Source organism: Trachymyrmex cornetzi, unplaced genomic scaffold (genome assembly GCF_001594075.2).
Source record: "Trachymyrmex cornetzi isolate Tcor2-1 unplaced genomic scaffold, Tcor1.1 scaffold414, whole genome shotgun sequence".
In the NCBI taxonomy this organism is placed as follows: domain Eukaryota; kingdom Metazoa; phylum Arthropoda; class Insecta; order Hymenoptera; family Formicidae; genus Trachymyrmex; species Trachymyrmex cornetzi.
This window is the reverse complement of record NW_017298897.1, coordinates 27086-44504: the sequence shown is the minus strand read 5'-3', so window position 1 is coordinate 44504 and position 17419 is coordinate 27086. Positions and strand designations below refer to the sequence as shown.

At 33.7% G+C, this 17419-nt stretch overlaps 1 protein-coding gene across 35 annotated transcripts in view; it reads left to right on the top strand.

The window, feature by feature from the left end:
• The window catches only part of Mhc (myosin heavy chain), a 52815-nt gene that overhangs the window by 14218 nt on the left and 21178 nt on the right, over window positions 1–17419 (top strand). For 8 of the 35 annotated variants that reach the window (XM_018512529.1, XM_018512556.1, XM_018512554.1 and 5 more), the window contains 6 exons: window positions 220–318; window positions 809–912; window positions 8313–8450; window positions 8842–9111; window positions 11971–12141; window positions 16983–17162. In XM_018512529.1, the coding sequence (XP_018368031.1) occupies window positions 220–318; window positions 809–912; window positions 8313–8450; window positions 8842–9111; window positions 11971–12141; window positions 16983–17162 (962 nt within the window). Of the gene's footprint in view, window positions 1–219; window positions 319–808; window positions 913–2372; window positions 2477–5569; window positions 5674–8312; window positions 8451–8841; window positions 9112–9866; window positions 10038–11970; window positions 12142–13066; window positions 13238–14644; window positions 14816–16982; window positions 17163–17419 lie in introns of all 35 variants that reach the window. The other 27 variants (XM_018512536.1, XM_018512545.1, XM_018512530.1 and 24 more) reach the window with 9 other exon arrangements.

Genomic DNA, 17419 nt, shown 5'->3' with positions numbered 1-17419 from the left:
GGGGGGGGGGGGGGTGCAAAGGAAAAATTGTCTTAAAATTATATCAGAAATACGTCATTTTTTAAGTACAAGGGTTTATTCTGGAACACCCTGTACATTCCTTTTTTTTATGTTTTGCCTTTAAAAAGTAAATCCTTTCGTAGAACTTTTTTTATAGACAAAAAATATATTTCTTAAGATAAAGTATATTTTATAACATAATGTTCTTTTCATACACAGATCTGCTGGAGAAGGCTCGTGTCATCTCTCAACAAACCCTCGAACGTTCCTATCACATCTTCTATCAGATGATGTCCGGTTCAGTCAAGGGACTGAAGGGTAAGATCATTAATATTCCTCGTGAAAGAAAGTGAAATCCGATCGAAATCTAAACAGGATTTACACGTCGATTCCCATGAATTATATTTCCTCCCTATAGGATCATGTCGACAAATTATCGTTACCTCGAGAAAGATTAATTATTTGTACATGAAACATTATTTACATATTTGTTGTACATAATAAAGAAATATCAATTATAGCATGGCAACGTCATCAGTAATTCTTTTGAATTAAACGTAGTACATACAATTAGTTATCTTTAGATATAATAAATTGATTTTTTTTCTCGAGATAGCGATTATTTTTAGAGCGCTCGGGAACGCTCTGGCTAATAACGTGATTAGATCGGTAAGATGAGATAGGTGCTGTGGAGCCTGGAAGAAAGAAAGGTTCCGCGCATGAATTGGGGTGTAATCGCCCGGAAGGTCGCCCTCTTTCCTTTCACGAACCAGCAAAATTTCTCACGAATTATCCTCATTCCACGCAGAGATATGCCTCCTATCGAACAACGTCAACGATTACTACTTCGTATCTCAGGGCAAGACAACGATCCCAAACGTCGACGACGGCGAGGAGTGTCTGCTGACCGACGTAAGGACCTGACGATGACGAATATATCGCAGGATTCTCGCCTCTCATTTACTACTTTTGTATATGATACCTTAGACTCAGTTGCTGGCCACAGTTGGCAGTTTTCGTGGATTAACCGTATATCGCGTTGCCTGGAGGAACTGTAGCAGGCAATTCGTAACGCCTCTAGAACGGGGTATTGTAAGAGAAACGTGTCTTTCGAGATCGATTTTCTTAATCGGATAATGTAGTTCAATATTTACTAAGTAGTTTTATATTACGCGTTTACTATCTGATTTTTATTAATAATTTCAAATGGAAGAAAATCTACTCTTAGTTCCATTAATAATTTCGAAGCAAAGAAATGTACAAAAATATGACAAGTTTGTAAACATTTTAATCGATAAAATTTGGGAAATCGAGAAATTTATAATTTCCAAATAAATTCCATTTTTTTTAGAATTTTGTAATTTTAATTTAGATCTAACTTTTTAAAAATTAGATTAAATATAATTAAAATTTAACTTTACTGAAAAAAATCAAAACTAATCTGATAAATTAAAGAACTTATTTTATTTAAAGCAATTTTATTTAAGATCACTTGGTTTTGTTTCCTTAGGAAAAAAATGAAATTAAATTATTATTCCAAAATAGAGATTCGACGACGACAGTAACGTATCTCTCGTAGAATAGCGTGTTGTATAGTAGATCTCTCCGCTGCAAGAGGGAGAGCTGGAACATTTTGTATATAATTTCCTAGCAAAGGCGTAATCCGCAAAAGGAGCAGCGGTATTTTGCAGAGCTATACTGTAGAAACGTACATTTAGTGTAGTATTCTGAGTACCGAACGTTGACATCGTAGACGAAGAAACTATCTTGAAATTGTTATACATGTATTGTTGAAATTTCAGAAGCTTTCAGAAAATTCCTTAAGAATTCAATGAAGCACATTTGCATAAAAATGTTTACAGAAACATTACATGAAAATAACCCGTTAAAATATATTAACAAGAAATATATATCATAATATTTTTCAAAAAAGAATAAATATTAAGAATAAAAAGGCAGACTTTTCGAGAAGTTTTAAAAAGTTCTTCTTAATCTAAATCTAATTAATTTTGCTATGTCACAGCTCGAAAAAATTCGTGATAAATTAAAATATATATATTTATAAATAAGAAAAGAAAAACTAATATTTTCTGAAGAGAAGGCAGGCACTTTGATAGTTTCTTCGTCGAGCTGATGATCCCCTAATGAGCACAGGTGGGATCTCTTTGTTGTTATCTTTTTCCCTCTAGTATTTTACTTTGAGACGCAGTTGAGAGAACCCGCGGACTCGCAAGGGTTCATAGATCCCCTGTATCCCCTGTAGATACAACCCCTTTAGGTAGCACGATGGAAAGCCACTAAAAAACATGGCCCACCATCGGTTGTTTTAACCACCCGCATGTTTTTTTTCTTTTTATTCGGTCACCCTGTAGCGATGTGTCTGCTGTCCAACAACATCACCGACTACTACTTTGTATCGCAAGGCAAGACGACGATTCCTGGCCTCGATGACGGCGAAGAGCTTTTGGTTACCGATGTAAGTGCAACGACCTGGACCAGCCGGCGTCAATGATTACGCCAGTAAAAAAAATTCCACTGAGATAATAGGAATTAAATGAACTTTTGGAAGCTCTACTTCCAGATTAAATTATTTTATATATACAATTATTTAACTCATATTTATGCAATATATTATTTATAGCTTTTACCTTTCGTTGTATTTTATCAGATTTACGTGATATTAATATTATATTTATCGTATTTCTTAATAAGAATATTTTTTTAAAAATATTATGTAACTGATATTTAGATGCGCGTTTTTCCTTTTGTTTAATTTCCATTTTGCGGAAAAGCCATTTATTAATATGGTATTTATACCATTTTATAAAAGAAGATTTTTGCTTATTTATTTGTGTAGTAATCTTAATTTGGTTCTGAAATAGTTAATTTTATACCTTAATCGTCTTATTGTGTATAAAAATTTCTATTCTCCAAGCCCGCTGGTCCAATTCTCTAAGCACTAGCTCCTCTGTGTATATAATTGTCGCCTTTCCGTATACAGCGACTGCTTCCGGAAAAGTGTCATCGCTCACTGAATACTTCACCGAGTGACGATTCTTTTTCATTTTGAATTTTTTTGGTGTCAGCTTCTACTTACATATCCTGTATTTAGTATGAAGATGTTTATCTATGTTATTATCTCTTCTTATGTGCTAGCTGTATTTCTCAACGTTTTTTCTCTTTCTTTCTTTCTCTTTCTTTCTGCTCTTCTATATTTCCATTGCAGCTCTTCAATGTGCCACGTGATTAACAGAATATATTCTTACAGCGTTACATGCGGACATCTGTACATTATTACAACTTCTCCCTATTTTTCTTTATAAAGAAAAACATATCTTTGAGAGATATCTTTCTCTCTTTTCTTCTTCTCTATCGCACTCTCATTTTTTTCAGCAAGTACTCGCCGATAATAACTTGCTATTATCTTTTCTATTGCGAGCATCGACGATACCAGTCACTTTGTGACTTAAGATTCCAAATCAATTTCATCAAAATAATTATTAATTACAAATCAACTATCGAATTAATTTGGTTAAAAAATATTTTCCAAGAAAGAAAAGGTAAACTTTTTATATGATAAACAAAGAGACTTGAAAGGGTTGACGATGATCGCACTTGCTTGCCAATTACAAGATCGAGCATGGATAGAAAAAGAACAAACTAATACAGAAACTAATACAGAAACTATGTTGAGCAACCGGATCAGCGACTACAGGTACATTAACCAGGGTAAGACCAGAATTCCGGGAGTCAACGATTGCGCAGCCATGGATACAACGGACGTAAGTCCAGCCCCCAGGGTGTTTTCGAACCTCGGCGAAATTCAGACTCCCTTCTGGCTTCTTATGAAATTATTTAAAAATATTGACTTATTTTGAACCAATATATTATTGTGGAAGAAGTAATTAGAAACTTTTGTAAGAAAGAGAGATACCTATACTGTAATTATCTTTTAAATAATTAAAACCAGCTATCTCAATGATCATTTCAATTATTATATAATCGCAATTGCATATTCGATTAATTTACAAAACTGCAGAGTTAAAAAAATTAAATATTTATTTTTTTCATTCAGATGGCTTAAGGGAATCCTAAAATCGTCTGTTTTACCGAACGTAATAATTTTTGTGAAAGGTTTTCGTATGTATTACTTTTTTACAGATTTGAAACTCTTTTTTAGAATTAAAGTATAAGCATTGAGACACATGTCTGATAGGTGGAGTTTATGTCGAGAGTGAAAAAAATTTTTAATTGATCATTACTAAATAAAAATAAACTCAGAAAATAAAGTAAAAAGGAACAAAAATATTATTTTTATGTAAATTACAAATTATAAAGTTTGCTTGAACTGGAAATTGTAAAAATTTATATATATTATGTACTAATTCACTATTAATCAAATATAGTCTTCTTTATTTATTTGTTTTTAAATTGAAATCTCTTTTTTAATCGAATATAACGTCTAAAGTTATCAAGTGACATTTGTTTGATATAAAAGCATAATTGCTAAACTGTACTTACAAAATTAGAGTCTCCAGACATGTAAATTATACGAAAAAAACAACATTGAATTCTTAGAATTAAGTTTACGTAAATTAGAATTACGTATCTAATTTGATACGAAAGCCTTACAAAAATTTATGTGTATGTATGTATGTGTACGATATTTATGTAGTAATATCTAGTAATGTTTCGTAGTCAATGTTTCGTAAATTGTATGTATGTATTGTAAATCATGTATTGTGTCGTGTTTTATCGGTAAAACAGCGATCACACATCAGAAGGTCTTTAGGATCTCCTTAATTTTAAACTTCAATATAGCTTATAAAAATAATTATTTTTCTGCTTTTCTTATTGAGCAAGAAACAAAGTGATGCTGAAGTTTGCCCGAGGAATCGTCACCCCCTCGCCCCCCGCCTGCGAAAGCTGCCTGCCGCAATCGGGGCGCGGGGAGATTGGGAGCGCGAGACTTTCTCACGCTGAAGATATATTCTCTTCTGTCAAAATAGGGACTCATCGCCCCCATTTACCCGCTCCCCGATACGCCCATCACACTATTATCGTCCGTCCTGTATATGTCCAGACTGTTGAAAACACGCGCTCGCAAATGCAATCTCTTCGTCTTTTTCGTGACTCAATCATCTCCCAAAAAGATCTTTTTGCTAAATGGAAGAATGAAAAGAAATCCTTAAACAAAGATATATTTTTTTGACAACAAAATTGAAAAATTGTTTCTCAGTTTAAAATAATGTTGAACAAAGAGGTTTTTTTGAGAAAATATTTTATAAAAATATATTTTATAAAAATTTGCTAGAGGAAATATTTCAAATTCGAAATTTAAATTTTTTTTAATCTTTTTGGAAAAGATATACTCAAAGGTTTTTCTCGCGATGGATCTTTTGAGTCTTAAAAATTGATAACATAATTGATTAACGATTGAAGCTCGGTGTCGCGTGTCACAAATCAACAATGACTACTGATTGATTAAGGCTGGATCGAGTCCTGGATCTTTAGAAACAAACTGAAACAAAATCTAAAACTGAACTTTATTCTCCGAACTGCTTCACAGATATTTGTTTATTATCCAACAACATATACGACTATGTCAACGTGTCCCAAGGAAAAATCACGATCCCCAACGTCGATGATGGCGAAGAATGTTTGCTGACGGACGTAAGTCCTTAGATATCACCCCAGTTGTGAAAACGACTTTCCTCTTTCGCCCTGTAAAAGTTTTCCCTTTTTTCGTATTTTTACCTTTTCTCCGTACCTTTAAATTATAAGGATATATAAACCCATCTTATATCAGCGACGTCGATCAAGAAACCTCGTTTAAACACTTTATTAATACAATCAATAGATTAAAATTAACGGTTTATAGTGTAATGAAAATTTATAGTAATGAAAAGTCATAATAGTAATAAAAAGTTATAATAGTAATGAAAATTAATAAAAAGACAATAATTTGTTTATTAAAAGGATAAAATATCTTTTGAAGATCGACATCGTTATGGTTTTTCTGACTTAGATAGTGATTTATCGGAACATACAAATGCGGACAACAATGAGCAATAATTTTGTGCAATTATCTAAAATTTTTAGTTTTGTAAAACTTATTAATTTTTTAAATTATTTAATTTCTCTTTGATTATTCTTAAAAATTTAATTATTGCGTGTATCAAAATATATAACAATAATAATAGTAGTCTTAATTTAATATTTTTAATATTATCTTGGATACTTTTATATTGTTTGTTATTTATTTTTTTAGGCAAAGATGTCAAAGATAATATAGATTGTAAAACCTTTTTTTATTTTAATTTATTATTTGAATATTTAAATACGTGTAAAAATTCGATAAAATTTATGTTGCAATATTTTTAATATAAGATTAATATTTCTTTTATAAATGTTATTTAGTATAATTTTGTTATATATTATTATATATTGTCTTATATTCGGTAGCGATACTTTCTATTAATATTCTTTATTGACAAAATTTTAATATTATTATTTAATATTATTTACTATTAATTTCAAATTTTATTAATCTGAAATTTTGAAAATATAATTGAATTTCAAAAACGTAAAATTGAATTAAATATGCATATATATAATTAAATAATTTTGATAGCTGGATTATTGCTACATTATCGACTGCTATATAGTAACTATGTATATAGTAACTATGTATATAGTAGAATATTTTCGAGTTTTTCCCCCCCCCCCCTTTTTTATTATATTTACTCCAGTTTTTTTTAACTTGGAGCAATTTAAGAATTCTTAAAAGAAATTCTTTCTCATCTCGATTTAAAGAAACTCAGCGATACTCCGAGCATCATATTCCAGTAGTTTACAACCCTGTTGACTTTCCTACCCCTTTTCCATCTATGGTAGTTATTCTCCCTGTGAGAACGTTCCATCCCTGGTTGAAATTTTGGTAGATTTGATCAGAGACGCAGCCTCAAGGAAGCGATTCTTCATCGATCGAGAATTTCATCAAGCGACGTTGAATTTCGTAAAGAAGATCCAAACTGCCCCTCAAAGAAGCGAGGGGGTTGGAACCAAGACCGCGAGGAATCATTCAGGCTGACCCTGAAGGTCTTTTTATCACAAAAGAGACAGTTCGCGACAAATGCGATCTAGAGAGATCTATAGAGATCAAGCTCGTGATTTTATCATCTTCAAATTTTCTTCTTCTTACTCTTTTTCTGGCACTTTATGGTCCTGACAGACCACGTAGGCAGTGTTAATTCGCGTTGATATCCGGAGCTTAGAAAAAAGAAGCTATCGCCATATAACACGAGCTTCGCTTTCGCTTTTTGGCTCGCTGTTGCTGCAAGAACACTTTGATTGGTTTTACCAATGTCAATCGATTTTTTTCCAGAATTACACAACTGGAAATAAATGAGAGAGAAAGCGACTGATCTGCGATTAAAGTTAAATTTTTACGAGCGATTTCGACATCGATTAATTTTAATTCTGATTCAATTAATTGAGAAATTTAATTTAGGATTATAATAATCGATAGTTATCAAATTTTATATACGCGATAAATGTATATTAAAAAAAAATAGTTACAAACTGAGAGAAAATTTTGGAAACATTGTTACGCAATTTGTCAGAATTGTTATTTTTTAAAACAAGAATAAGCTTTTTGATCGATCGTAAAATAATTAATTTTAATTGACATTGTGGTGAAACCAGGCTTTTATGCCACGCTGGCTTTCTTTCTCTTTCTCTTCTTTTTCACACAGCTTCCACGTACGTTACATATAGCTGAACGATTTTCCAGAAAATAATTGACGTTATTTATCATTAAAATAACGTTGAAGAAGTCATTTAACATTGAAATTACAACAAATAAGGTCAGCTTTCTTGCTAGTTTACACCGTAACCGGTTGCATCGATCGTTCGGCGTGCGTGGGAGCGTTTGTGCTGTCCTTGTGTATTTCCACTAACTCTCACTCGTTTATGTAAGTTTATGGAAATTAATAACGAGAATCATATCCGAGGAATGATTGGGGATCCTCGCTTTTCTGATCTCTTTTCTAAATTTGATTTGCGATAGATGATAAAGCATTGTTAAATTATCCTTCAGAATCTTTGAATCTATCAATAAAATGTAGCTTTTGATTTTTTTCGCGTCTGCAACAAAATTTCGTATTTAAATAATAAAAGATCCATGAGATGTATAAAGTACGTCTGAAAAATTTATATCTTTCGTGAATCAACTCCTCGTAATTTTAAACAATTTCTGATACGAGAATGTCGCGAAATGAAGGTTTAACGAGATTTCTTTTTGGTAACAGCAAGCTTTCGACGTGTTGGGCTTCACCCAGGAGGAGAAGGATGACATCTACAAAATCACCGCGGCTGTTATGCACATGGGTGGCATGAAATTCAAGCAAAGGGGTCGTGAGGAACAAGCTGAAGCAGATGGCACTGAAGTACGTATCTTTGAATAGCTACTGAGAGGCCACAATTATCAATAATAGTTTTTATTTATTTTTATACTTTTTAAACAAATTTCTAATTAAGAAGGTTATTCTAAATATTTTAGAACTAAGAAATTATTTTGCTTTATATTTATAAATGTGCCGTCCACTTTTTTATTTTCAGAAAATAAAAATCTAGGTGCATATCTATCAATCGATTTTTCGAACTAAATTTTCATACAATTATATTCCAATTTTTTTTTACACGTACGTTGAAATTTTTTTGAGTCAGAAATTATAAGCGTTAAAATCTATTTTTATTAAGCTATTACTGTTTCGTTTTTTTTTTTAGTGCGATGAGAAAGAGTGTTGCAAGAAAGACTGATCATATTTCACACTTTAGGAAGGTGACCGCGTGGCCAAGCTGCTTGGCTGCGACTGTGCCGACCTTTACAAGAACTTGCTGAAGCCAAGGATCAAGGTCGGTAACGAGTTCGTCACCCAGGGTCGTAACAAGGACCAGGTAGCCTATTCCGTAGGCGCCATGTCAAAGGCGATGTTCGATAGGCTATTCAAGTGGCTGGTAAAGAAGTGTAACGAGACCCTGGATACCAAGCAAAAGAGGCAGCACTTTATCGGTGTACTGGATATTGCCGGTTTCGAGATCTTCGACGTAAGTTTCTCCCGAGCTGCGATTAATAAATATATAGACACACATATACGTATATACGTAACGTGATCGTCGACGATTTTTGTATAAAATTTTTGCCAAGATTTCAGTAATTTACATTCGGTTATTTTGTCGTTAATTAGATATTTTTCTAATAAATTTTATATAAGGTAGCCTGAAAAATGTATATAATGACAAAATAATATTTTACTTTTATCTTTGGCATAAAAGTTAAAAACTGGGCAAAAAAAATAGCAAACTATTAAAAGTAAAAGATACTTGCGAATCTCAGTTTTTACAGAAAGCAAATTTATTTTTAGATGAAAATTTTAATCAATCAAATTTTATCTCTAATTATCTAAATATTTAATGTAAAGAATTATAAAAAAAATTTCTTTGCCATTATATGAATTTTTCAGCGTTCTTTGTATAATATCAAGAAAAGAACAACAATATTGTAAGAAAGAGAAAGCAAATGCAGTCAAAAACTTCTCTTTCGAATCGTCGACGTGAACGAAAATATAATCGAATACAAGGAAAAAGAAAATACCGAAGGTACGAAGAATTTTTCGTACCTTCGATCCATACAGACTTCACTTTTCCCTATGACAAAGTAAAACAGGAAAGAAAGACACTCAAAATCGAGCATGACGAGAAGTGAATCGTAATTCACAAGGCGTTTCGAGTCTCCGTCGAACGAAAAATCTTCTCAGAGAATTTAACCCGTAATCATATTTCGTTACCTCGATATCTCGCAGTTCAACGGCTTTGAGCAGCTCTGCATCAACTTTACCAACGAGAAGTTACAGCAGTTCTTTAATCATCACATGTTCGTTCTCGAGCAAGAAGAGTACAAGAAGGAGGGCATCGTCTGGCAATTCATTGACTTTGGCATGGACTTGCTAGCTTGTATCGAGTTGATCGAGAAGGTGAACGATCGATCCGCCCTCCTCTTTGTTTTTCGATCTCTTTAGGAGGTCTATAAGCCTTTGTAGGTCCCGCACGTTAATCTTATCGAAGTATGAATTTCTCCAAAAGATATCTTAGATCTTCATAGATTATCCTTTCCCTAGATATATATATCATCGTCCCTTTGAGGTTGCCATAAACCTCAATATAAACTTAGATGTTAGACTCCTGATTGGATTTCTATATTCTGAATAGATTTGGGAATTTTATTTTTATGAAATAATTTCATTATGATTCCTTAGATGTCTTTTTTAGGATATTGTGAGTCTAAATGTTCCGTTGATTTCCTGAATAATTTCATTCTGTCCTGAACAAATTGTGAATTTTTATTGGACGTGATGATTAATTTTTATTAATAGTCTTGTAATTTTATTATTTATTATATTATTAATTAACATCATGCAAAGGGAAAAAAGTACTATTCTGAGTGTTTATATAAATAATTATCATTTGTTCTCTTGAAAAACGCATGGTTTCGGAAAATCCCTCTTCGATTGCCCTTAATTTTTCTGCACGTTTCTATAGAAGTAGCAAAATTTTTCTTATTGAAAAATATACCCAAATTTTTATCGAATCCTTTTATCGAGAATGCTCTTAGATATATTCTTAGATTCCCCGAAGAACGCTCATTCGCTCTATCTGATTCCAAGTGGGACAGCGTGCAGGTAAAAGGATTATTTTTTCATTCATCGAAAGGATATTCATTGTCATCATTGTCACCATTGAAACAGTGGACTTCACGTAGAATGAACATGGTGTAGAGATGATTAACCACTAGCCTATCCTCCCTTATTTTGAATTAAGTACTTTTGTTTAACTGTCCATTTGTAAACAGGATGGTCAGGAATCGTAAACCACTCTTTTACGATTTTCATTCATTTTCTGGTTTTTCCGTTGATGTATTGACAGAATTGGTAATGGTAATTGTTGACAGTAGACTAATATTGTTGGACCCTACGTATTTGGTATTCATAAAGACATCTGATCACAGACACGAGAACTGACTGCATTCAAAATCTAACATGAATATGTTTATTACAAATATTTATTACAGATTATTCATTACATATTGTATATTATAAATTGAATGCGTTAATTTTCTTATTGTTTGTCTGTGATCCGACCTCTTATACATCCGAAAAACTCCACAAGTTGTCCAGATTATTAACAATACTTTTACGTAGTTGTACAAAAATAAAGATTGGATAAAAACATATGATATCTTTTCAATTAACTTTGAATTTAGCATAAATCTTGTATTTTGATTTTTTCCGTATTCTGTTTTATAAATTGATTGATATTCTGGACACAAATCGAAACATTGGAACATTCTCTGACATGATAAGTTCAAACCCAAAACCCGAAAGAACGACCTCGTGCTAGGTCGCGATGTGATTGACATCAATATGTCCCAGCGATAAACGGTGCACAACACCACCGATTTAAATTATGTACCCTACAGAAAAATCTCTCATAATGAGACTTTCATCAGCCTGAAGTTTCGAGTCGACAACAGAATTTAAATTTCACAAATTTGTTTTTTCAATAATTTTATCAGAAAAGAGAAATTAAATAATATAATATTAATAAAATACGATTAAAATGTCAGAATTACTTTATCAGTCTCAAATCTTGAAGAAGAAAGTTATTGTTTCCATATGCGTTCTATTATATTAAAAAAAAACTCCATTAAGAATATTTTTATGTATGTAACCGTTTCGAAACGAAACTTTGGCCAATTTCGCAATTCCAATCGATGCTGTAAATGTGTGTAAGAAATCCCTTAAAAGAAACAGGACAAAAGACCTACGAAAGCTAAAAAGAAGTGTCAAGAGGGAGAAAAAAGAGAAAATGATATACACATACGCATGCCTGTTTCTTGCTCTCGAACAGTTCAACAGCTTCGAGCAGCTCTGTATCAACTTCACCAACGAGAAGCTGCAGCAGTTCTTCAATCACCATATGTTCGTCCTCGAACAAGAAGAGTATACAAGGGAGGGCATTGAGTGGGCCTTCATAGATTTTGGCATGGACCTGGTCGCATGTATCGATCTGATCGAGAAGGTACATTAGGACAACGGATCGATCGATTCCTGGCCGGATAAAAACCCGACAGACGGGGTACGGCCGGAAGCAAAAGAGAACGGGATAGCTCAAAGCTGAATAACGAACGAATGATACGACATGAGAATTGAGATACCTAAGCATGCGGAAATCCCTGATGATTTATCACGGATCAGAGGAGACCGCTACTCTAACGCTTACTTTCTAAAAACAAAGTGACTGTCCACTGTTTTCTTATCGTCAGCCATTTATGTTCACCTGAGCCTCTGCCTTTCTTTTATTCTATTTGTGTCGTCAATCTCGCGGTTTCGGCCGCATGTATTGTTATCGACAAGCAAGCCTTCCTGTCGCATTCCGCTTAGACTAGTTTTAGTTTCCTCCTCTATGTCAAAGGCAAATTTTTATCAACAAAATATCATCAAAATCTCGAAAAGTTTCATTTTTATCGAGAACATTTCAATCAATTTAAAAAAAAAAAGCATATAATTTGCATTCTTTTAATTATTCTATATAGATAGTTTTTGAAACTATAAGAATGAGACAGAAAGTGAGAAATTATAAGAATTTCTAGATTGTATATAGAAAAGAATTTTTTAATAAGAATTGTATTATTGAAATTATAAATTGTAAAAAAAAACGAAGTGTTACTCGATTTATTTAAAAAAAACTTATTTACGAAAATTAAAATTAAATTTTAATTTCAATCTTTCAGGTAATAAATTCTGTTTTTCTTAAATATTAGAATTTTAAAAAATTCGAAATGTTGGACTCAACACACATATGACACAAACACTTACTTAATTCTGCTGGAATATTTGTCTCATTGATAATGATTTTTGTCTCCCTCCCCTTCCTCATTCTGTTCGTCTCTGTACCGCCTTCTCTTCCACTCTTTCCTACGCATTGCAAACGCAAAAAATGGCAGTTCAACGGCTTTGAGCAACTCTGCATCAACTTCACCAATGAGAAGTTGCAGCAGTTCTTCAACCACCATATGTTCGTGCTCGAGCAAGAGGAGTACAAGAAAGAGGGCATCGATTGGGTGTTCATTGATTTCGGCATGGACTTGCTAGCTTGTATCGAGCTGATTGAGAAGGTATTGTTATTTACCCAGAATCAAGGTTTGAATACATCGATCCAGCACTCTGGGAGTTGATCGATCCCACGGACAACGAACGAGCAAGACATCGAACGAGCTTGAGCGAACAGATTTCTGGGACTTCACAAAAATCACGAAATGTTAATGTTGCTTTCCGGTTAAGTTTGACCGGTTTTTCATGCTTATGTTTGTCACAATCTTTCTGGCTCTTCGAAAATCACGAAGATGCCGAAGGTACTTAATACGGGTACCTAAGCCACTTTTTCTCTTTCTTGCCTCTTATGATGTCCCGTCATGTCCTTAACGGCACTAATATCGTGCTCGTTTAGAATTTCCCCAAAATCGTTCAACAGATTGAACGACAATCAAACATCATTGTCTTTTCTTTGACGATCTACTAGATCCGGTTCGCAATCCTGAAAAGACCGGGACGAATCGTGAAGTGAAAAAAAGAATGAAAAAATCGATAAATTAACGAAGCTTATTATTGAAACTTATTGCGTCAAATCAATTGTAAGATGAACAAATTGTGAAATTATTAGACTTCAGCAAAGCTCCTGTGACGAGCACTGAATGTCAACCCGTAAAAAATTTTAGAGCTCGATGATTAAAAAATACACCGTTTAGCGTGACATTAATCAACGAGCCTTAGAATAAAAATCAGATATGAAATAATTAGTAATAATAATTATATAGAATATTAATAATTATATAATAATTATATAAGGCTAAAATTAACGAGAAATTAACTCGTTCGGAAAGAGATGATGAGTTAACAATTAATAATAAATAACGATCTGACAATTACATTCCTCGCCCCTGCCCCACGTATATAAAAGCACATTGAGTGTCTATCCCTTACTTAGAAACTTATATTGAAAGTTTATCCACTTAATAAATTCTATTTGGATAAACTAACATATTGATGTAACACAACAATGAACTGTTAGTGTTCATCATGATACGATTTTTAATTTACCACATAACGGCACAAGCGAGTGTCTTTAATCCATGCGACGAACTTGAAAAGCATAGCCATCTACTTTTATTTAAATCATGTCATCGTGGGACTAAATTTAATTATTTACATGTGATTGAAATTTAAATATTTTATTTTTTCAAAATTTTTCGAGTTCCTCGCATGTTCAAGAATAAATTCCCAAGGGCACATAGAGTGCACCCTATTGACACCCTCTCGACCCCGGTCCACCCCATTTCGCCCTCGTCCCGGAATCGAACGATGAAAGTTACGGGTCGAAGTCATCGGTCGAGCGTTCTCCTTTTGCGTCATCAGGCAGCATTAATGACGGCTGTTCCCCCCTGTTTCTTTTTTCTCTGTTCTTCGCTTAAACCCCCCGTTCGCATGGGCCCCCGTCCACTCCGCTGCGCTACTCGGTCGAGCAGTTCAACAGTTTCGAGCAGCTGTGCATCAATTTCACCAACGAGAAGTTGCAGCAGTTCTTCAACCACCACATGTTCATCCTCGAGCAAGAGGAGTACAAGCGCGAGGGCATTGAATGGACATTTATTGACTTCGGCATGGATCTCCAGCAGACTATCGATTTGATCGAGAAGGTATCACCCGGCCGAGGCAGATCGACAGATCGCGATCCCAATCGCCAAGAAGACTCGGGAATTTCTCCGAATAATATATACACGCTCGAAATATATACGCTGAATGTGTTCCTGTCTTGTCTATCTGCTCGATCGAACACTAACACTACTTCCTACCGTCACACTTTCACTCGGCATTATCTTTTTTTTTTTGCCTCTCGCCACGTCAATCGAAAGGTGGAGCGATTCTCGTCTACGCGATGGAGTTTATATTATTGATGTTTAATTATCCGAAGTCAAAATAATGAAATGAATTTTTATTTTATTTGAATTGATCAATTTACTCAAACGATTATAAGTGCCGCTTTCGATTACGTCGCGAGAAGTTCCAACTGATCGAAAGATCAAAGGACCAACCGACTGGACATGGATGGTGTCCTACCGATCGCGTCCCGTTTTCTTCACTGTTTTCTCTCTTTCTTTTTCTCTCGCTCTCTCCTCTTTCTCTCTCTGTCTCTTCGCTGTGTGCCTGTGTGCATCGTGGTGCATGAACGAATGCAGTACAACGGCTTCGAGCAGCTCTGCATCAACTTCACCAACGAGAAGCTACAGCAATACTTCAATCACCACATGTTCGTGCTCGAGCAGGAAGAGTACGAGCGTGAAGGTATCGTGTGGACCTTCATCGATTTCGGCATGGATTTGGAACCGACGATCAATCTGATCGAGAAGGTAAAGCGATGGGTCCGCGCAGGACACGGACTCAATATTCTGGATCACTCGACTGTGATCCAGTAACGCATCAATTCGCGCTTGAGTTTAGCTTGCCCATTGTTGAGTTCGCAACCGTATTGCCAATATTGTGTGTCTCCTGCCATTTTGTACTTTCTCGCCTATGTATGTATTAATTACGTATCATCTTCATTACATGCCATGGGTCTAGCGCGTAAAATTTCATTCACGAATTCGTTAACTTCAGAATTATTCTTTATATTCAAAGACTTATCACTTTAATATTTTATTTAACGCTGAGTAGCAATTCAAAATTAACGAGTGTTTTAATTAAATTGTGCAAGTCAAATTCCTGCATTTTTCATATTTAAATAGATTCTCTTTTTAAACAAAGGGTATTTATAATTATAGTCTTTCCATATAAAATATTGATTTTTCTTTTGAATAGATATGTAGCACTTATGATTGAAAATTTGTGCGATGGACCCGAAAGATCATGTATATCATTGTAGCTTATATATAATATAATGAATGAAAAGATTGATATATCGGAAATGATGATTGCACTTTCAAAATATAAAATTTTGCAATATAGAAAATTAATTTAATACAAAATGTCTATGTGAGCCTCCACAGTGAATAAATTATATATTCCTAACACAATAGAGACAATTTGCTAACAATTGGGATGCAGGTATCACACTAAACAAAGTTAAAGTAAACGCAAACATTTTGATTTTGACCGCCTCTTTTTTCCGTCTGCGAAAGTCAATATGAACTATAATGGAAGTGCAAGAGAGCACCAAATGTAGTACTTTTGTATTTGTATTAGATTTATTCTTGAAGAGAGAGAAAGAATTATAAGTAATATTACTATTTTATTTTACTCGAAAAGAAAATTAGGTATCTAATAAGGTGCAATTATCATTGCCGAAGCATCTATCTGATAAATCTATCCTGTAGAATTACAGATAACGCACATTACTAAGAGTAGCGTTGGGGTTTTCCTCTTACGTAATCTGCAAGATTAATTATTAATGTATTACACGCTCGACAATATAATATATAATTAATTAACCGTCGCAAAAGTAAAGGTACATTAATGTCACAGTATCGAGGAAGTAGATAACAAAGTATATCAACAAAGAGAGAGAGTATTTAGCATCTGTTTTCAGTAAAAGTTGAGGCACTAACGAAGTTTGCTACACGCGAAAATATTTTGCAGACACTTTCGCAAATGTTTCGCATAATGAGAACGCCTCCATTTCTTTTCTTTTATTAGTAGAACTTTGGCGCTAAGAATCAGTCGCGATTTAACAGAAAGATGTTCACATATAATTAACGGTGAGAAACAAGAAGACATTATTTGTATAACGCTACTCTTGGAAAATGCGAAACCTTTCGAGATGTAACAGATTCTGATGGATTTCTTCGTTTCTTTTTTTTCGCAACACAGCCTATGGGTATTCTCTCCATTCTTGAGGAAGAGTCTATGTTCCCCAAGGCCACCGATAAGACCTTCGAGGAGAAATTGAACAACAACCATCTCGGCAAAAGTCCCAACTATCTGAAGCCGAAGCCGCCCAAGCCGGGCCAGCAAGCGGCCCACTTCGCCATCGGCCATTATGCTGGCAATGTATGAATTTTTCTTTACTTTACTTTATATAAAATATGATCTAATTTAAAAAAAAATTCATGCATCACTTTATTCTTAAGAAAACTAAAAGAAAAGAGTATTGATTGTATTTTTAAATATAACGTTAAGACATTACTCTTCATATAAAGAAAATTAATAGTTATATTGTTTTAAAAAAAAAGCTAATATTTTTCAAGAAATTAATTCTACATAGTTTCAGAAGCAAGTTTGATTTTTCGATAATTTTATTTATCGAT